Genomic DNA, 20,671 nt, shown 5'->3' on the forward strand with positions numbered 1-20,671 from the left:
AGGCCACCAGAAAGAGAGGAAACGGAGGAACCTCACATCTTGGCTACGTCTCCACTGCAGATTTAAACTAGTTTCATATATGTTTGACTGTCACTGGGGGCTTCGGTAAAAAAAACCATGATTCATATATAGTGTTGCCAACTGACCAAGGGGATAAAAGCTGCCTGCTCTGTGCCTGTTAATTGCAGCAGGGTCAACACAGACCATGGTGAGTAAGCAACGTTTCTCGCTCATAGTTCAAGTGGCTTCCAGGGGTAGGTAAGCTTTGCCCACCAGCTCCTGTTGGACTACAACTTCCATCATCCCCGGACACCATTGCGGCTGGGGCTGGTGAGAGTTGTCGCTCAGCAACAGCCAGGGGGCCGATTTGCCCACTCTGGGGCTTGAGGTTTTCAACCCAGAATGCCTGTCTCCCTTTCAAGACGACACTTTCCAGCATTTTTTAACTTGGCAAAGAGGCACCTTTTAATGTGGTGATTCTCTTTTCTTTAGCAGGGGGAGAGTCACTGGCCCTCTCCGCCCCCAGCACAACATCCCTCCAGTGGCTGTTGCTGGTGTCTGTCTTATGTTTCTTTTTAGATTGTGAGCCCTTTGGGGAGAGGGAGCCATCTTATTTATTTGTTATTTCTCTGCGTACACCGCCCTGAGCCATTTTTGGAAGGAATAATAATAATATATTTTTCTTTTCAAAACCAGGACCGCTCCGTTTCAAACTGATTTAGATGTGCAGTGTAGACGTGCCTTCGTGGGGATCATTCAGGGGCGGTTTGGCAGCCAGCGGGCTGGAGAAGAACGGGCGCTCCCCCTCGGTTCACAACCCCTGGGGGAAGTTCTTCCACCCTGCTGCTTTCGGCATCAGCCAACACCAGTGAGGGCCCGGGGGGGGGGGCATCTCTTGTGGAGGAAGCTTGTGGTGGCTGGAGGCCCCCTCTGGCAGATTCTTTTCACGGTGGGGGCTCTTCCGCTGCTGGTCAGGGCCAGCACAGGCCTCAGAGCGAGCACTGGCAGCTGCGGCCCATCTGCACCGCCTTTAGCACCAAGGAGCCGTCCTCTTTGAGGAAGGCGATGGAGAGGTGAGCCCGGGGGGTCTGACAGCAGCATCCCTGGTGAGAGAAGAGCAGGAAAGCTGAAGAAACCCGCCGGTAGATCGCTTCTACGCTATGATGTCACCACCTGTTGTATAACCACCTGTCTTGAGTCATGCTGGACACAGCGGGGTAGTCAGGCAGGGCCAGGCTGCGAGGAGAGCTGGGCTTGTGGCTGCCAGCATGAATTGCCCCTTTTGCTAAGCAGGGTCTGCCCTGGTTTGCATTTGGATGGGAGACTTATGTGAGCACTGCAAGATCTTCCCCTCAGGGGATGAAGCTGCTCTGGGAAGAGCAGGAGGTTCCCAGTTCCCTCCCTGGCAGCATCTCCAAGATAGGGCTGAGAGAGACTCCTGCCGGCAACCTTGGAGAAGCCGCTGCCAGCCTGGGCAGACGATACTGAGTTCGATGGACCAGGGGTCTGACTCAGTCGGCAGCTGCCTATGTTCCTGTGCTTGTGCATGGGGGGCAGGGAGGAGAGGAGGTTGCCAGGAGCTGCCTTGTCTCTCCTCATGCTCTTGCAAGCTTTGCAATGGGGGCGAGGAGCAGCTTGCAGGGGTCAATTCAGTCCCAAAGAGATGCTCCAGCGGCCGCCCCACTTGCCACGCTGAGGCGGCCGGCTCCCCCAGCCTCATGGAAGGGCCGCCCCTGCCCGTACCTGCTTTGAGTCCGCATCTGGTTGCTGGCTGGACTGCCCGAGTCCACACTCTTGCATCCACAGAGGTGGCGGGGAGCCCTCCCCGGCTTTGTGGCAGTGGCGCCCCAGGCAGTCGGTGAAGACGAAGGAGTTGGGGTGCAGCACCCAGTTCTGCCAGCCGAGATCTGAGGGAGGGAGGGGGAAAGGAGTGAGCACCGAGGAGCGGGGAGGGTGGGATGCCATTGGCTGGAACTGGATCTCCCTCCCTCCCTCTTTCTTTCTTTCTTTCTTTCCTTCCTTCTCCCTCCCTCCCTCCTTCCTTCTCCCTCCCTCTTTCTTTCTTTCTTTCTTTCTTTCTTTCTTTCTTTCTTTCTTTCTTTCTTTCTTTCTTTCTTTCTTTCCTTCTCCCTCCCTCCCTCCCTCCCTCCCTCTTTCTTTCCTTCTTTCCTTCTCCCTCCCTCCCTTCTTCCTTCCTTTTCCCTTTCTTTCTTTCTTTTCCTTCCTTCCTTCCTTCCTTCCTTCCTTCCTTCCTTCCTTCCTTCCTTCCTTGCATAAGAACATGCCCTGCTGGATCAGGCCCAAGAAGGCCCATCTAGTCCAGCATCCTGTTTCACACAGTGGCCCACCAGATGGCGCTGGAAGCCACAGGCAGGAGTTTGAGGGCCTGCCCTCCCTCCAGCTGTGACTCCCCTGCAACTGGGACTCAGCGGCATCCTGCTTTCAGCCCTGAAACTCCCCAGGGCGACTCTGGGCCAGTCACCTCTCTTTCAGCCTAAGCTCCCAGGCATCGTGGTTGTGAGCTTAACCAGGGCTGCAGAAATCCACTAGTCTGCTCGTCTGTGGCGAGTGAAAAATGGTGCCCGGCGTGTGAAAAACGTCCTAATGGCATAGGACATTTGGCTGGTGACCTGATGACATTTGACTCGACATAGCGTGACGAGTCAAATGTTTTTGTCTGGGAGCCAACATTTCTTCACCCCTGAGCATAAGCATGCTCTGGTCTCCTTGGAGGAAGAGGGGAACAGAAATGGGACAAATAGCTCCATGAGAAGAAATGGGTCTCTTTCGGGGAGGCCCAGCCTCACTTGGAATCCCACTGGCCAGATGTGTCTGCCTGCTGGTGGAGGGGTGTGTGCGCGCCTGTGAAAAGGTGTGGAGGGGTGACCCACTGAAACCGCAGAGTTTACCTTCCAGAGTGACGCGGTGCGAGATCTGGATGCAGCTCCCTCGTTGGATCAGCAGTGTCTGATTGGCGGAGATGTCTGTTTGGGGGACAAGGAGAACTCGGTTCAGGACTCAGGCAGACTCTGGCCCAGAGAGAGGAGAACCTCTCGGAAAACCCCGGTCCTGATGAAAAACCCATCTGAGCCGGACCAGACATTCATTCATTCATTCATTGATCACATTTATACACCGTTCCATACAAAAACCTTAACAATCAATTAAACATGAAAACCATAAAACACCCAGGAACCATTAAAAAGAAACAGAAGCAAGGAAGACGAGAAACCTGGCAGACTCTAGGGGATAAAAACTGGACTAAATAAAAAGGTCTTCACATTCTGCTACATTCTGCTAGCATTCCAAAGTCTGGGGGCAACAACCGAGAAGGCCCTGTCCCGTGTACAAAGACACTCCCCGACTGCCGCTGGTGATCTTGTTGGGTGGGCAAAAACCCTTGGAAGTGAACCCTTCCGCTCAGTCCTAGTTGTTGCGGGGTCAACAGCCCCTTCACGATTTGGTATGCAGTCAATCACAGATGGCTCCAGGATAGGAACACAGGAAGCTGCCATATACTGAGTCAGACCACTGGTCTATCTAACTCAGTATGGTCTTCACAGACTGGCAGCGGCTTCTCCAAGGCTTCAGGCAGGAATCTCTCTCAGACCTATTTTGGAGAAGCCATTGGGTGCCCAGATTAAGGTGACATTCTAGGAACATAGGAAGCTGCAATATACCAAGACAGACCTTTGGCCCATCTAGCTCAGAGTTGTCTACCCAGACTGGCAGCAGCTTCTCCAAGGTTGCATTCTATGCAGTGCATTTAGAATGGGTATAGCATGAGCCAGTATGGTGTAGCGGTTAGAGTGCCGCACTAGGACCGGGGAGACCCGAGTTCAAATCCCCCTTCAGCCATGAGACTTGCTGGGTGACTCTGGGCCAGTCATTTCTCTCTCAGCCTCACCTACTTCACAGGGTTGTTGTGAGCAGAAAACGAAGTATGTAGCACACCACTCTGGGCTCCTTGGAGGAAGAGCGGGATATAAAATATAGATTATTATTATTATTTATTTGCAATTGCATTCCCTATGTATGGGTTTCCTCTGAATTTTTGAATTTTGTATTTGAGTATCTGACTCAAATCCCACTGGAGTATCTGACTTTGAATTTTGTATTTGAGACTCAGTCACTTGTACTTTCTAGCTATGAATTTCGATCCTTCGGGGTTTCCCCCCCCCCTTTTCTTTCCATGTAGTAAATATTTATTCAATGAAATAAAAGTCCTAAATTATTATTTTTTGGTCCTAAGGCAGGGGAGGAGTTGGGGGGGGCGGGTTTCTGGGTGAAGGAGACTCACTGAGATGCTGCCCTCTGCTGGACAGGGCTGGGAACGCCACGGCTGCTTTGGTCCAGGCCTCTCGCACCTGGGCGGCCCCCTCCGGCTCAATCTGGGGGGGTCGGTCCAGACGGAGCACCTGGAGCATCCTGGACCCCGCTTGCCACAGGACCTGTTCCCGGCAGCTGCAGAAGGAGGGAAAAGAGACACAGTGAAAGGCGCATGGACGGCACACCCCTGTTTACAGCCTCCGCCAGGGTGCCATTATATCTCAGGGGCAGGGCTGCCCAAGGCCGCTGGAGACTACAACTCCTATCATCCCCAGCCACAGGAGTGAGGAGTGATGGGAGTAGTCATCCAACAGCAGTTGGGAAGGCCAGAGGGTTGTGCAGCCCTGCTTGGGAGTGGTTGGGGCCAGAACCAGAGGAAGCTGCCATATCCTGTCAGACCCTCAGTCCGTCTAGCTCAGTATCGTCGACCCAGGCTGGCAGCAGCTTCTCCAAGGTTGCAGGCAGGAGTCTCTCTCTCATCCCTGTCTTGGAGATGCTGCCAGGGAGGGAGCTTGGGACCTTCTGCACGCAAGCAGGCAGGGGGCTCTTCCCAGAGCAGCCCCTAAGGGGAATATCTTCCAGAGCACACATGTAGTTTCCCATACAAATGCAGACCAGGGTGGCTTGGGGAGGCTGGAAAGTAAGCATGAACATAGGAAGCTGTCTTATAACCCCTGCTAACTGGGCAAGGAGGCACCTTTTTAATGTGATCCCTTTATTTAGCAGGGGGAGAGCAACCGGCCTTATCCGCCCCCAGCACAGCATCCCTCCAGTGACTATTGCTGGCGTCTGTCTTGTGTTTCTTTTTAGATTGTGAGCCCTTTGGGGACAGGAAGCCATCCTATTTGTTCATTTATTTGTTATTTGTCAATGTCGACCCCTTTGGAAACATTTGTTGAAAAGCGGTATGTAAATATTTGTCGTTGTTGTTATCATTGATCCCACCTCATCCAGTCTCAGACTGCAAATAGGTCAATTTATCCCTCCCTTGAAGCTTCCCCAGAGATCAGAGTTTGCCACAGGTTGGCTTAGCTTTACTGTGAGTTCGAGATTGCCCCAAGACACTGATGCAAAGAGTGGATCTTTTTTTAAAATTCCGGACATGAATCGGGGTGAGCTCCGATATGCAATGACAAACCTGAATCGTGTTTGGAGTGCTACTCAGTAGTTTGCAGGGACTTTGGGGTAAATCTGGCCGATATGTGAACTCACCCCTTCCATTCCGGAGGAGTGAAACGCCAGGTGTGAAAAGCTTTACTGCTGCCTGAACACAAAGGTGCGAATCTACCGTTCTTGACTCCAACCCCCTGTCATGCGACGAGGCTACATTTCCTCTCCAGAGGTGTCTGCTTTTTAACATCTCCCCAGCTGAACTTCCTTCCTCGGTCACAGCCCCCTCTTAAACTTTGCAGTGCCAGTTCCCTGGCCTTGTGGCTACTCACAACATACATTAATTGCACGCACAACTGTTTATAATAAGAGATTGCATTACCCCTGATAACTGGGCAAAGAGGCCCCTTTTGAAAGTGGCGATTCTCTTGTATTTAGCAGGGGGAGAGCAACCAGACCTATCCATCCCCAGCACAAAATCCCTCCAGCAGCTGTTGCTGGGTGTCCCTTATGTTTCTTTTTAGACTGGGGGCCTTCTGGGACAAGGAAGGAGTTCTCCACGCTAAATGAGCAAAGAAGCCCCCTTTTAAAGTGGCGCTTCTCTTGTATTTAGCAGGGGGAGAGCTACCGACCCTATCCAGCCCCAGCACAGCATCCCTCCAGTGGCTGTTGCTGGTGTCTGCCTTATGTTTCTTTTTTTAGATTGTGAGCCTTTCAGGGACAGGGCGCCATCTCGCGTTTTATTTATTTATTTTTCTATGTAAACCGCTTTGCAGACTTTAGTTGAAAAGTGGTATATAAAAAACAACAACAATGATGATAATGATATTATTGATGATGATGATGATGATGATGATGATAATGATAATGCTATTTACACACAGTCTAGCAGATGTTATTGACTGGATTTGGTACTTTAATTAACAGGCCCTTTCCAAGGATCTAGGATAACTAAAGAGAAATGATATTAGTATTAGTATTAGTATTAGTATTAGTATTAGTATTAGTACTGGTACTGGTATTTCGGTCTGTTCCGAATTATCTTCCAATCACCGGGTGGCTCCGAGTTCGAGTTTTGACGGTGGGGGTCAAAAACGTCATGCTCTCTAAACCTGGCAGAATTTTGTCAACCTCAACCATACCCCCTTTTCGGCCCCTTCTTTGTTTCCTACGCTAAGAAACCCCAAAGACGGAAGGGTGTTCCACGTTCCATCCCATGGGGATTTCCTGCACCATTTTCATGGTGCTCCCCCCCCCCAAAACTGCTCACAGTATTTGACAAATGGGTCAAATACTGCCAGCCCCCTTTCAACACGGACCCACACAAGCTTTGGAAGTGCATGGGGCAGGGAACAAGGTGGCCACCAGCCTCCTCTTCTTTCCTTGGGTCTCTTGCAAGAGACACAAGGATAGCTCAGTGGGAGGACCAAACATTTGTCTTTGCATGCAGAACAACAGTTCCAAGTTCGCTCCCTGGCAGAATCTCCAAGACAGGGTGGAGAGAGATTTCTGCCTGCAGCCTTGGAGAAGCCGCTGCCAGTCTGTGTAGACAATACTGAGCTAGACAGACCAAGGGTCTGACTCAGTATATGGCAGCTTCCGATGTTCAGGGAGGAGAGCTGGTCTTGTGATTGCGAGCATGAATTATCCCCTTTGCTAAGCAGGCTCAACCTGTTCTTCCATACTAGGGATCATTAGGAAGGGGATTGAAAATTTAAAAAATGCTAATATAATCGTATTAAAGACAAATCGGTGGTGTGGCCACATCTGGAGTACTGCAGACAGTTTTGGTCACCGTATCTTAAGGAGGACATTGTCGAACTGGAAAAGGTGCAGAAGAGGGCAACCAAGATGATCAGGGGCCTGGAGCACTTTCCTTATGAGTCAAGGCTACAGCCTCTGGGGCAATTTAGTTTAGAAAAAAGATGACTGCGGGGAGACATGATAGAGGTCTATAAAATCATGCATGGGGTGGAGAAAGTGGAGAAAGAGAAATTCCTTTCTCTAACATACAACACTAGAACCAGGGGTCACCCCATGAAACTGAAGGCTGGGAAATTCAGGACCGACCAGAGGAAGTACTTTTTCCGCACAGCACAGAATTCATCTATGGAATTCTCTGCCACCGGATGTGGTGATGTCCACCAGCTTGGATGGCTTTAAAAGCTGCTTAGACAGATTCATGGAGGACAGGTCTATCAAGGGCTACTAGTCTGAGGGCTATCGGCCACCTCCAGCCTCAGAGGCAGGATGCCTCTCAATCCCAGTTGCAGGGGAGCAACAGCAGGAGAGAGGGCCTGCCCTCGCCTCTGGCCTGTGGGCTTCTCAGAGGCATCTGGTGGGCCACTGTGGGAAACAGGATGCTGGACTAGATTGGCTTCCTTGGTCCTGATCCAGCAGGGCTGTTCTTATGTTCACTCTGGTTTGCATTTGAATGGGAGACGACTACTACAACAACAAATATTTATATACTGCTCTTCAACCAAAGTTCTCAAAGTTACAACAACAACAACAACAACAACAATAATAATAATACACAAATAAGATGGTCCCCTGTCCCCTAAAGGGCTCACGATCGACAAAGAAACATAAGAGAGACACCAGCAACAGCCACTGGAGGGATGCTGTGCTGGGGTTGGATAGGGTCAGTAGCTCTCCCCCTGCTAAATACAAGAGAATCAACACTTTTTAAAGGCGTCTCTTTGCTTGATTAGCAGGGATAAAGAGACCACATGTGTGAGCACTGTAAGAGGTTCCCCTTAGGGGATGGAGCCGCTCTGAGATTAGCAGAAGGTTCCAAGTTCCCTCCCTGGCAGCATCTCCAAGAGAGGGCTGAGAGAGAGATTCCTGTCTGCAACCTTGGAGAAGACGCTGCCAGTCTGGGTTGACAATACTGTGCTCGATGGACCAAGGGTCTGACTCAGTATATGGCAGCTTCAAATGTTCCTATGTTCCCCTTGTTCAAATGCAAAGGAAGAAAGTTCCTTTTGGGGTGGAGGATTTTCATGCACATTTTCTCTCCCTTGAGGGACAACTTATACCTTGCAGAGAAAAACCTTCCCTCCTATACACACCACTAGTAACACTCTATAGAGGAACTCTGTTCAAGCCCAGGGATGCAGGCAGAAGCAAAGCTTGAGGAATTACTCCCTGAATTTTTTTTTGTGGGGGAGCGGAAAGACACTTTGGGGCCAGGGGGAGGGAAATAGGGGTGATTAAGTTTGGGGGGAGTTCAGTAACATGGGGGGGGCTCCTCAAATACTCAGGGGGTCTGCACTGCTGCTCCAGAGAGGCTTCTGGAACACTGTTGTCAGAGCATCATAGAACGTTGGAGCTGGAAGGGACCTTCGAGGTCTTCTAGACTGACCCCCATCCCTGGCAGGTGGCTATCTGTTTGGGAACCTCCAGCGAAGCAGAGCCCAGCACTGCATGAGGCAGACTGTTCCGCAGTCTAACTGCTCTTACAGACAGGAAATTCTGTCCTAATGCCTAGCCAAAATCTGCTTCCTTGCCATTTCAGCCTGCTGGCTCTCATCCTCAGGTGCCAGAGAAAACAAGACTGCTCCTTGTATGTGACAGCCCTTCAGATCTCAACCAGAAGATGGCTGTCGTATCCCCCCCAGTCTCCTCTCTTCTCATTTCATAGGAACATTGGAACATAGGAAGCTGCCATATACTGAGTCAGACCCTGGGTCCATCTAGCTCAGGATTGTCTACACAGACTGGCAGCAGCTGATCCAAATGTTTCAGGCAGGAGTCTCTCTCAGCCCTGTCTTGGAGATGCTGCCAGGCAGGGAACTCGCGGGACCTCCTGCATGCAAGCCTGCAGATGCTCTTCCCAGAGTGGCCCCATCCCCTAAAGGGATGATCTCCCAGGGCTCACTCATGTAATCTACCATCCAGATGCAAGCCAGGGCTGACCCTGCTTAGCAACAGAGACAATTCATGCTCACTACCACAAGCTCAGCTTTCCTCCCTGGGCGTAGGAAGCTGCCTTATACCCAGTCAGCCCCTTTGGTCCCTCTAGCTCTGTCTACCCAGGCTGGCAGCGGCTTCTCCACAGCTGCAGGCAGGAGTCTCTCTCAGCCCTATCTTGATGATGCTGCCAGGGAGGGAACTTTGAACCTCAGATGCTCTTCTCAGAGCGGCCTCCTCACCTCAGGGGAAGATCTCATAGTGCTCACACATGTGGTCTCCCATCCAAATACAAACCAGGGCAGACCCTGCTTAGCAAAAGGGGGCCCATCTATGCTTGGCAACCGCAAGGCCGTTTCCCTGCAGGGCCGGGAATCGGGGCAAATGCTTACCTGTCGTTGAGGGTGATCACCGAGGAGTCGGGGGGCAGCTGGTCGCCCGGGTCGGCCTCCGGTGGGGCACAGCCACCCCACGGCGGGACCCGGGCCAGAAGCCCGCTCAGCAGAAGCGGCAGGAGCAGCATGGCAGGGCCGAAGGGAGCCAGGCCGAGGCGACCAGGGGTGCGTCTTGCAACTGGGCTGGCGGGCTGGCTGGGAAGGCGGGCGAAGCCGTGGGGGCCGGCCCAGGGATGTGAGTGCCAGGACTGTGAGAACCCCCTTTTATCGGCCTCTCCCCCGGGCACGGCGGTGACCTTGGCATTTTTCACAGGCAGCCGGCCGGTGTGTCTTCCTCGCAGGCCCTGGGGAAAGCGGCTCAATCTGCCCCTTGGCAAAGCCACGAAAGCAGCTTGCAGGGGATTCATGGTGAAAGGTTCGGTTTTTCGCCACCACCAGTCTTGTCCCTAAATGGATGATATAAAAAACTTGGGTTTATTGCCACAGCATAGAAATGAACTCGTTCAAAGTGTCTTTGCATGGGGCAATCAAAACCTTGTTCTTTTGTTCTTGTTCTTGTTCTTTTTCTTTCTTTCTCTCCCTCTTTTTTTCTTCCTCCCTCCCTCCCTCCCTCCCTCCCTTTCTTTCTTTCTTTCTTTCTTTCTTTCTTTGTCCCTCCCTCCCTCCCTTTCTCTCTCTTTCTCCCTCCCTCCCTCTTCCTTCCTTCCTTCTTCTTTCTCTATCCCTTCCTTCCTTCCTTTCTCTTTCTTTCTTTCTCTCCCTCCCTCCCTTTCTTAATCTCTCTCTCTTTTTCCTTCTTTCTTTCTCTCTCCCTCTCTTTCTTTCTTTCTTTCTCTCTCTCTCTCTCTCTCTCCCTCTCCCTCTCCCCCTTCCTTCCTTCCTTCCCCTCCCTCCCTCTTTCTTTCTTTCTTTCTTTCTTTCTTTCTTTCTTTCTTTCTTTCTTTCCTTCTCTCTCCCTCCCTCTCTCCCCCCCTGCCCCACTCTTTCTTTCTCTTCCCTTCCTTCTCTCCCTCTTTTTGTGAGATTTGGCATAATTTTATAATGTCACTTAATCAAAGAAACGATGGAAGATCTCTGCCCACTCAGTATTTTCAGATTGGTATAGGAGAAGAGCTGGTCTTGTGGTAGCAAGCATGACTTGTCCCTTTTGCTCAGCAGGGTCTGCCCTGGTTTACATTTGGATGGGAGACTACATGTGTGAGAACTATAAGATCTTCCCCTTAGGGGATCTTTGGGAAGATTGTCTCCATGCAGAAGGTTCCAGGTTCACTTCCTGGCAGCATCTCCAGATAGGACTGAGAGAGACTCCTGCCTACAACCTTGGAGAAGCCACTGCCAGTCTGTGAAGACAATGCTGAGAGAGATAGACCAATGGTCTGCCTCAGTATATGGCAGCTTCCTATGTCCGTATGTTCCTAGATTTGGAAATATTTGTGTTTCTTATAAAGTCAATGCACCTTGTCTTGCAAATAGTTGAAATTATATTCACTGAGAGGTTTTTTTCACCATCAAGTTTAGATTCTTATGGAAATTTGTAATTTTTTTCTGTCTTTTGTGATTGTTGGGTGATTTATATTGTGTTACTATTTTTTTTAATCTGTGTGTGTATGTTTAGAATTCTCATAGTGATTAAAAGGGGAGAGGGCTTTTGGGCATAAGCAGAGTGCATTATAACGTGGTGATTCTCTTTATTTAGCAGGGGGAGAGTAGCTGGCCCTATCCACCCCCAGCACAGTGGCTGTTGCTGGTGTCTATCTTATATTTCTTTTTAGATTGTGAGCCCTTTGGGGACAGGGAACCATCTTATTTATTTATTATTTCTCTATGTAAACTGCTTTGGAAACGTTTGTTGAAAAGCGGCATATACACATTTGTTCTCATTATAATCAGCAGTAAGGAATAGCAGTGCTTCCGAGCATAAGCAGAGGGCATTAAAATCAGCAATAAGGACTCACGTAGCTTCTGTGCTTAAGCAGAGTGCATTAAAGTTGGCACTAAGGAATTGTAGTCGTTCTCAGAATCAGGGCTAAGGAAAGGGCTTTTAGGTCAGAGGCAGACGGCCCTCGGACGGAGACCCGTCTCAGCAACCACCTGAAAGTGATAAAATCAAGGCACAGAATTCAATGGAGAGTTTGTCTCATGTCCCAGTGCAATGTCTGCCTCCATTTATTGGAACAGGAACAGAAGCAGGAGAATTTCTTATTGTTGGGCCATGCCCATCGAATCCAAGGCACATTAAAAACAGACAGTGTTACTCTGCCCAGAAACGTTGAAGGCAAAAAGCTCTTTCACTGGACCCATGAAGATGTTTTGTTTCGGAGTTCATTCTGGTATAGGAACATCGGAAGCTGCCATATACTGAGTCAGACCATTGGTCTATCTAGCTCAGTACTGTCTTCACAGACTGGTAGCGGCTTCTTGAAGGTTACAGGCAGGAGTCTCTCTCAGCCCAACCTTGGAGATGCTGCCAGGGAGGAACCTTGGAACTTCCTGCATGCAAGCAGGAAGGTGCTCTTCCCAGAGTGGCCCCATCCCCTCAGGAGAATATCTTACAGTGCTCACAGATGGAGTCTCCCATCCAAATGCAAACCAGGGCAGGCCCTGCTTAGCAAAGGGGACCATTCAGGCAGGCTTGCTACCACAAGACCAGCTCTCCTGATGATGGAGTGTACCAGGCCCAGGAGACAGCCCTATGGCGCCCCACGACATAGGAAGCTGCCTTTTACTGAGTCAGACCCTTGGTCCATCTAGCTCAGTATTGTCAACACTGACTGGCAGCAGCTCTCCGAGGTTTCAGGGTGGAGTTTTCCCCCAGCCCTACCCGGAGATGTTGCCAGGGGATTGAAGCTGGGACCTTCTGCGTGCCAAGCAGGGGATCTACCCCTGATCTACGGACCCCATCCTCTCAGGAATCCTTTCCCCAAGTCGTTGTGGATCTTGTCGACTGCGATTGAAAAGGGTTAAAAACAGGTCTCATTTCCTCGAGGGGGTCCAGAGCTGGGGAGGGGAAGGAGATGAGCCCGTCTCTTCACTTCTTGCCCTACCCGCCTGGGGCCAGACATTCTTGGACAACAGAGAAATCTGTTGTCTGGGCTATAAATAGTTCCCCAGGTCGGCTGGGCCCGGTGTCTGTGCCGGAGGGCAGAGCAGATGCGTTGCTGGAATCCGCGGAGAGATTAGCAGCCGGCAAACAGAGCTGTGCACCTGCTCCCAAGGTCTTTGCATCAAAGACCCGGGTAGGGCGGGCGGCTGCATGTGTGGCTAGCCGGACTCCGGCAGGCAGCTGCCGCCATGAATGGGTGGCGGGGAGAGCCGCGGGTTCCTGACCCCCTTCAGAGATAATCCGGGCCCCTTCTTGGAATGTCCCGCTTGCATGAAACAGCATATTGTAATACCCTTGTACTTTGGGAGATCAAAAGGTGGAAAAAAGAGGGGGTGGCTGGAAACCCGTGCAGGCAGGATCCGGCCGAATTGTAGCATAAAATGTACGGAATGGTACTGGTTTTCTTCCAGGCCGAGGAGCTAGGAACCATTCAGAAGGGGATTGCACTATTATAATGCATCTGCTTTGCATGTGCTAAAGGTCCCAGGTTCGATCCCTGGCAGCATCTCCAGGTAGGGCTGGGAAAGATTCCGGCCTGAAACCTCGGAGAGCTGCTGCCAGCCAGTGCCGACAGTGCTGAGTTGGGACGGACCAAGGGTCTGACTCAGTATATGGCAGCTTCTTATGTTCCTAGGGGTTCCCAACCTTGGGTTCCTATGTTCCTGTGCTCATTGATACTTGTGAGTGTGAGTGTGACTATTATAATAGTCACAATATTATAATATTGGGATTGGGGATATTCTAATGCCAAACGTGAGCCCTAGAAGCTGTAGGGCTACAAATCCCATCACCTCCAGCCTCAAGGGCCAGTGGGGATGGCTGGGGATCATGGGGCGTTTGGTTCCATGGGCCCTTCGGAAATGCAGCGCATTCCTATGGCCGTTCAGAAAGAACCAGGGTGTTTCAGTGGGCATTCCCTGCCCTTCAGTTTAAGATGTCCTGACCGTCGTCCGTCATAGGATTTGCATGCCGGTGGTCCCGGGTTCAGTTCCTGGCAGCATCTCTAAGTGGGGCTGGGAGAGAGACTCCTGCCTGCAATCTTGGAGAAGCCGCTGCCAGTCAGTGTAGACAATACTGAGCCAGATGGACCATGGGTCTGACTCAGTATATGGCAGCTTCCTATGTCCCTAGGTCAGGAAGGATGGTAATAAAATCAGTTGTCATCTGATATTCACTGATGCAATAGCAAGAGCGGCACATGATTTCCCTTGGGACCCCAAGGGCTTTGCATCCCCGCTGAGACCCAGAAGCAGGTGGGTTGGGGGAGTACCAGGATTGTGTCCCTTCCTGTCCCTCCCTCTCCTTGCAGCCCTGCTCTTATTAAGTTGGAACCTAGGAACATAAGAACATAGGATGTTGCTGTCTACTGAGTCAGACCCTTGGGCCATCTAGCGCCATATTGTCAACACAGACTGGCAGTGGCCTCTCCAAGCTTAGCCCTATCTTGGAGATGCCAGAGAGGGAATTTGGAACCTCCTGCATGCAAGCACGCAGGTGCTGTTCCCGGAGTGGCCGCATCCCTGAAGGGGAAAATCTTACAGTGCTCACACATGTAGCCTCCCATACAAATGCAAACCAGGGTGGGCCCTGCTTAGCAAAGGGGACCATTCATGCTTGCTACTACAAGACCAGCTCTCTTCCCTTAAAAAAAAGGGGGGGGGGAATGTAGGAAGCTGCCTTATACTGAGTCAAACCCTTTATCCATCTTGCTCAGGTTTGTCAACATAGATTGGCAGCAGCTTCTCCAAGGCTGCAGGCAGGAGTTTCTCTCAGCCCTAGTTTGGCAATGCCAGGGAACTTGGAACCTTCTGCGGTCAAGCAGGCAGCTGCCCTTCCCAGAACAGCCCCATCCCCTAAAGGGAATATCTTACAGTGCTCACACCTGCAGTCTCCCATCCAAATGCAGACCAGGGAAGACCCTGCTTAGCAAAGGGGACCATGCATGCTCGCTGCCACAAGACCAGCTTTCCTCTTTGCATCGCCGCTTTTCCTCCTTGCATCCCCCTCGTCGGATGCCTCCCCGGCGTCTTCTTTTGCTCGCAGCCCTCCTGACTACTTTCACTTTCCACCTCGGGCCAGCAGTCCTACACTGGAGGTGCACCCACCATGTGGCCAGCCGCAGAAGGGCGGGGGGGGGGGATGTACCAAGACTATGTCCCTGCCTGTCCCTGCAGCCCTGTCCTCACGAAGATGGCACAGGCGTTAACGGATTGGACGTGGAAGCGAGAGATGAGATGGTCTGGAGTGACTTCTGGGTCTGTTCCAGCAGCCCACATCTCTGGGCAGCCAAACACCACTCAAGGTCACCCACCACAGAGGGACAGAGGAATGTTGGCTGGCAGGACCTGGGCATGTGGGGGCTGTGACCAGACTGGGGTGGGGGGCAGCGGCGGGGCGGGGCGGCGGGTTGAGAATCCATTGCTTAGAGCTTAGACCAGGGTTCCTCCAAATGTTGCCGCACTACAACTCCCAGGATCCCAATAAATTGTACCTGGGGGGTGATGGGAGTTGTAGTTCAGCAAACCACTGGCCTAGAGACACATAGATCAGGCTGTATAGACATACGATCCACAAATAAGTAAGAAACAAATAAATCCAGCACACATCCAGGGCCCGGGAAGGTTTTGCAGAGGTCACGGTGGAGAGGAGGTTAGGAAGCTGGCCTTGTGGCAGCAGGCACACATTGTCCCCTTTGCTAGGCAGGGTCCACCCTGGTTTGCATTTGAATGGGAGACTACATGTGTGAGCACTGGAAGATATTCCCCTTAAGGGGTGGAGCAGAAGAGCAGGTGTCTCCACGTTCCCTCCTTGGCAGCATCTCCAAGACAAGGCCGAGAGGCACTCCTGCCTGCCACCTTGGAGAAGCCGCTGCCAGTCTGGGTAGACAATCCTGAGCTAGAGGGACCAAAGGTCTGACTCAGTAGGAAGCAGCTTCCTCTGTTCCTATGAGAGCAATGAATTTTCTTCCCCTAACTGCAGACACCAGAGATGGGGGGGGGCGGTTTTGGTGCTGTAAGCAAGGCCCCTCTGCACGGGCTCAGAGCACCCGGCCTTCACCGCACCGCTTCCGTGGCTCAGCAGCCTGTTCTGTGTGGCTTTCCCCAAATATCACCCCCCTCCCCTTCCTGGCTCTGTGGCTTCCCCCTCGTCGGATGCCTCCCCGGCGTCTTCTTTTGCTCGCAGTCCTCCTGACTACTTTCACTTCCCACCACGGGCCAGCGGTCCCACACTGGAGGTGCACCCGCCATGTGGCCAGCCGCCCTGCCTGCCTCCCTGCTGCTGTGGGGACTTTGGATCACAGCCTTCCCAGTGGGCTCCATCCTGCCTCCAGATCTCAGCATGGTGAGGAGACCTAAAGTGGGGAAGGGGTTGCTCAGACGGTTAAGGAGAGCAGAGGGGTCGTGCCTGGCACCGTTTCCCCCTGTGCCCTCAATAGCTGCCTTACAGACAGAAATCCAACAGGAGCTTTTTCAGACGGCCACTTCATCGCAACTTTGGGAGGGTGTGTGTGTGTGTGTCTTCACGTATCGGCCAGATTTGCCCTGAAGTCCGTGCAAAATTTCAGAGAGCGATTCGGGTTTCCCCTTCGTATCGGAACCTCCGTATCGGAATCGTATTTTCCCCACGTGATTCGGGTTTCCCCCTCCGTATCGGAACCGAACCCATTTTTTTTAAAAAAAACCCTCTTTTGGCATCGGAGTACCCGTTATGCCCCAAACTCGCAGTAAAACCTGCTGTCTGAAAAGCCTCTAGGAGAAACTTACCCAAATCAGTGTGTAGCTGTGCTGGAAAGGGCTGTCCCGGGTGAATGTCTGCTGTTTGCATCGTCGTAAAAGGCACAGCAGTCCGAAGAAAACCTGGCGGGGGGGGGGTCGTAGATTGGCCGGGGTGGCCCAGAGGATTCGGTGTCTGCAATGAGGTTCAAAATGACACCTGCCCCATGTCCCTGGTGGGGGCCAGCCCCTTTTCAAAACTTTAAAAACCGACCTTGCAAGTTTTGGCAGGGCAATGGGGGAGGGCAGGTGTGGGGGGGAGGTAGCTAGCAGCCCCCCCCCCGCCTCAGGAACTGGGATCATACGCCATGTCGCAGCTTCAGATCCTGGTTTGATTTTGAAACTCGGCTAGGACAAGCCAGGATTGCTCCACGCAGAGGTAACGCGTGATCTTGGCTTCTTCGAGGACAGAAGCAGAAGGTGTACATAGTATATTCGGGGACAGGCTCCCTGTCCCCGAAGGGCTCACCATCTAAAATGGGGGTTCCGAGCACACGCTGGTGCTGCTTGCAAAGCTCACAAGGGTGTCAGCTCAGTCCCAAAAAACGGCGGTGATGGGTGGGGCCGTTTTGCCGCCCTGCTGGTCCCCTAGTAATCCGCCGCCTAAGGGCAAATGCTTCACCATGCCTCAGAGAAGGGCCGCCCTTGGAGATGAGACACTTAGGTTAGCACTGGGGATGGGAAGCAAGCCGGGGTGGGGGGGAGGCAGAATTAAGGAAGTGGAGGGATGATGGAAGCCGACGCCTCCGTATCGGAATCATGTTCCCCCCACGTGATTCGGGTTTCCCCCCTCCCTATTCGGGTTTACCCTTCAGGGGATTAACCCTCTCTTTGCCTCCGTCTTCTTTTCTCAGAGCCAAAAGGCACAGATGTTCCAGGACTTTGTGATTCGGTTCAACAAAACGTATCGGAGCCCAGAAGGTAAAGGATTCATTGCTCTCTCTACATTTTGAGGTGGGCAGAATAGGGAAAGACTTCTCTTTGTCCTGAGTGTGGGGGACTTCGCCTTGGAGACCACCTGGCAGGTAGCGAGCACGCATGGCCCTCCTTGCTAAGCAGGGTCCACCCTGGTTTGCATTTGGATGGGAGACTACGTGTGTGAGCACTGTAAGAGATTCCTCTTAGGGGATGGAGCCACTCTGGGAAGAGCATCTGGGCTCCAAGTTCGCTCCCTGGCAGCTTCTCCAAGATAGGGCTGAGAGAGATTCCTGCCTGCAACCTTGGAGAAGCCGCTGCCAGTCTGGGTTGACAATACTGAGCTAGATGGACCAAGGGTCTGACTTGTGGTGGCTTCCTATGTTCCTTGTGGTGGCTTCTATGTTCCTTGTGGTGGCTTCCTATGTTCCTATGAAGGTGCACATTTCAGGCAGGGTGGAACAGGATGAGGCGGGGAGGGAGGGCCTGACATCGCCACAAAAAACAAGGGCCCCGATTCATCACATTGCAATGACGTGCTTGCTGGCGGAGGACGGAAGGAAAGGAAGTGGGCTTCTTCAGAGCACGCCTGCTGAAAAAATGTCCCTTGATTACTCACCCCAGAGACGCAGCACCGTTTCAAAATCTTCCTTCAGAACCTGGAAAGGAGCCAAGCGCAGCAGGCTTCGGAGCTGGGGACGGCACAGTACGGAATCACTCAGTTCAGTGACCTGACAGGTAAAGAGAGGAGACCTGGGGAGATTTGGCTGTGTGGCCTGCAGAGCCACTGCACCCCCCTAGCCTGCTCTTCCTTTCCCTTTTGAATACCATCTGCGATGTCCTTAAGTGGGATCTCCAAGAGAGGGCTGAGAGAGAGACTCCTGCCTGCAACCTTGGAGAAGCCGCTGCCAGTCTGTGAAGACAAGACTGAACTAGACGGACCAAGGGTCTGACTCAGTAAATGGCAGCTTCCTAGGTTCCCATGAGGAGAGCTGGTCTTGTGGTGGCAAGCATGACTTGTCCCCTTTGATAAGTAGGGCCCACCATGGTTTGCATTTGGATGGGAGACTACCTGTGTGCGTGCTGTAAGATATTCCCCTCAGGGGATGGAGCCACTCCGGGAAGAGCATCTAGGATCCAAGTTCCCTCCCTGGCAGCATCTCCAAGATAGGGCTGAGAGAGATTCCTGGCTGCCACCTTGGAGAAGCTGCTGCCAGTCTGCGTAGACAATACTGAACTAGATAGACCAATGGTCTGACTCAGTATATGGCAGCTGCCTATCGTTCCTATGTGGTTGGAGGACACCTGATCCATTTGCAGTCAAGAATTTGCGGATATGCATTGATTGATGTCACACCTCTGCAAACAAAAAGATGTTTGTTTTCCCAACGTTCATTCAGCGTTGGTGGGGTTTAGGATTAATTGGCATTTTAGGCGGCTTCCGGCTTCCTGGCTTTGTGGCATTTCCTGAAGAGTTAGAAATGACTCATGTGATGCTGTGTGTCATAATGAAAAAGTGAAATTAAAAGTAAATTGCTAATTTAATTCATCAGGGTTAGGGCTCGGGCTTGTATATGTGTTGGTTGGATAAATCCATTGTTCTTCAGGTCTTAAAATGCATGTAAACTTTAACTGTTCAATCATCCACGCTTTCAATGAAGAAGGTCCCAGGTTGGGAAAGATCTCTGCCTGAAACCTTGGAGAGATACTGTCAATTGTCTCCTTTGCTAAGCAGGGTCCACCCTGGTTTGCATTTGAATGGGAGACTACATGTGTGAGCACTGTAAGATATTCCCCTTAGGAGGTGGGGCTGCTTTGGGAAAAGCACCTGCCTGCTTGCATGCAGAAGGTCCCAGGCTCCCTCCCTGGCATCTCCCAGGAGGGCTGAGAGATTCCCCTGTGTGCAACATTGGAGAAGACGCTGCCAGTCTGTGTAGACAATACTGAGTTAGAATGACCGATGGTCTGACTCAGTATATGACAGCTTCCTAACGTCAACAATATTGCAGTTGGATCTCATTTTACTGATTGATTGAATCTGGAATGTGTGTCCAAGATCTGGACTGGAATCAATCAGGCAGCTCTAAGACTGGAATTTTAGTTTCAGAATTTGTGTCCAGAATCCGGAATTTGTGTCCAGAACCTGGACTGGAATCAATCAGGCAGCTCTAAGTTTGGAATTTTAGTTCCAGAATTTGTGTCCAGAATCTGGAATTTGTGTCCAGAATCTGGACAGAAATCAATCAGGCAGCTCTAAGTTTGGAATTTTAGTTCCAGAATTAGTTCCAGAACCTGGAATTTGTTTCCAGAATCTGGAATTTGTGTCCAGAATCTGGACAGGAATCAATCAGGCAGCTCTAAGACTGGAATTCCAGAATTTAGTTCCAGAATTTGTGTCCAGAATCTGGAATTTGTGTCCAGAACCTGGACTGGAATAAACCAGGCAGCTCTGAGTCTGGAGTTTTAGTTCCAGAATTTGTGTCCAGAATCTGGACTGTTCCAAAAGCGAGGGGGGTGAATTCAGATTGCAAGGGTGCCGCTGACCATAGAGAGATATCTGGTGCCTTTCCTTGTCCCAGACTGACTGAGCAGATTGTCCATCTTTACCTCCACCACCCAGAAACGGAGTTTAAGGAGAGGTGTGGGAACGGTCATGCCTCTCCGCCCGACCTGACCCCCTCACAGAGGCAGCCAGATGCACCTTTGGAGGGCGAAATATCCCCGTCCTGTGACTGGAGAAAAACTGGAGCCATCCCAGAAGTGAAACACCAGGTAAAGGGGCAGAAAGGTGGATATGCTGGGCAACAAGATTCCTATGCGGAGAGAGGAGAAGAGTCCACAGGGTCATAGGAACATAGGAAACTGTCATATACTGAGTCAGACCCTTGGTCTATCTAGCTCAGTATTGTCTTCACAGACTGGCAGCGGCTTCTCCAAGGTTGCAGGCAGGAATCTCTCCCGGCCCTATCTTGGAGATGCTGCCAGGGAGGGACCTTGGAACCTTCTGCTCTTCCCAGAGCGGCTCCATCCCCTGAGGGGAATATCTTGCAGTGCTCACACATCAAGTCTCCCATTCATATGCAACCAGGGTGGACCCGGCTTAGCGGAGGGGACAAGTCATGCTTGCTACC

General features: G+C 51.6%; 2 protein-coding genes across 2 annotated transcripts in view; one reads left to right on the forward strand and one right to left on the reverse strand.

Moving 5' to 3' along the window:
* On the reverse strand, window positions 1-16,718 carry LOC128337384 (uncharacterized). The gene is made up of 6 exons (XM_053278319.1): window positions 16,617-16,718; window positions 9,747-10,195; window positions 4,301-4,464; window positions 2,910-2,984; window positions 1,744-1,907; window positions 1-1,103 (listed from the first exon to the last, which is right to left on the reverse strand). Exons 2-6 carry the CDS (start codon window positions 10,154-10,156, stop codon window positions 990-992), a joined length of 927 nt encoding a protein of 308 aa, XP_053134294.1. The 5' UTR covers window positions 10,157-10,195; window positions 16,617-16,718; the 3' UTR covers window positions 1-989.
* The window catches only part of CTSW (cathepsin W), a 13,109-nt gene continuing 8,507 nt past the window's right edge, over window positions 16,070-20,671 (forward strand). Inside the window, exons 1-4 of the mRNA XM_053278318.1 lie at window positions 16,070-16,194; window positions 17,480-17,546; window positions 18,165-18,278; window positions 20,161-20,312. Of these exons, the coding sequence (XP_053134293.1) occupies window positions 16,099-16,194; window positions 17,480-17,546; window positions 18,165-18,278; window positions 20,161-20,312 (429 nt within the window). The 5' untranslated portion in view covers window positions 16,070-16,098. The remainder of the gene's footprint in view (window positions 16,195-17,479; window positions 17,547-18,164; window positions 18,279-20,160; window positions 20,313-20,671) is intronic.

The sequence above is a fragment of the Hemicordylus capensis genome, chromosome 14, assembly GCF_027244095.1.
Source record: "Hemicordylus capensis ecotype Gifberg chromosome 14, rHemCap1.1.pri, whole genome shotgun sequence".
NCBI lineage: Eukaryota > Metazoa > Chordata > Lepidosauria > Squamata > Cordylidae > Hemicordylus > Hemicordylus capensis.

What these genes read in the sequence shown, in the direction of transcription:
- LOC128337384 (XM_053278319.1), bottom strand. Translation starts at nt 10,156, where the DNA reads ATGAATCCCCTGCAAGCTGCTTTCGTGGCTTTGCCAAGGGGCAGATTG. An exon ending in GTGATCACCCTCAACGACAG is followed by an intron (nt 4,465 to 9,746) that starts GTAAGCATTTGC and finishes CTCCTTCTGCAG; the next exon opens with CTGCCGGGAACAGGTCCTGT. An exon ending in CAGCAGAGGGCAGCATCTCA is followed by an intron (nt 2,985 to 4,300) that starts GTGAGTCTCCTT and finishes TCCCCCAAACAG; the next exon opens with ACATCTCCGCCAATCAGACA.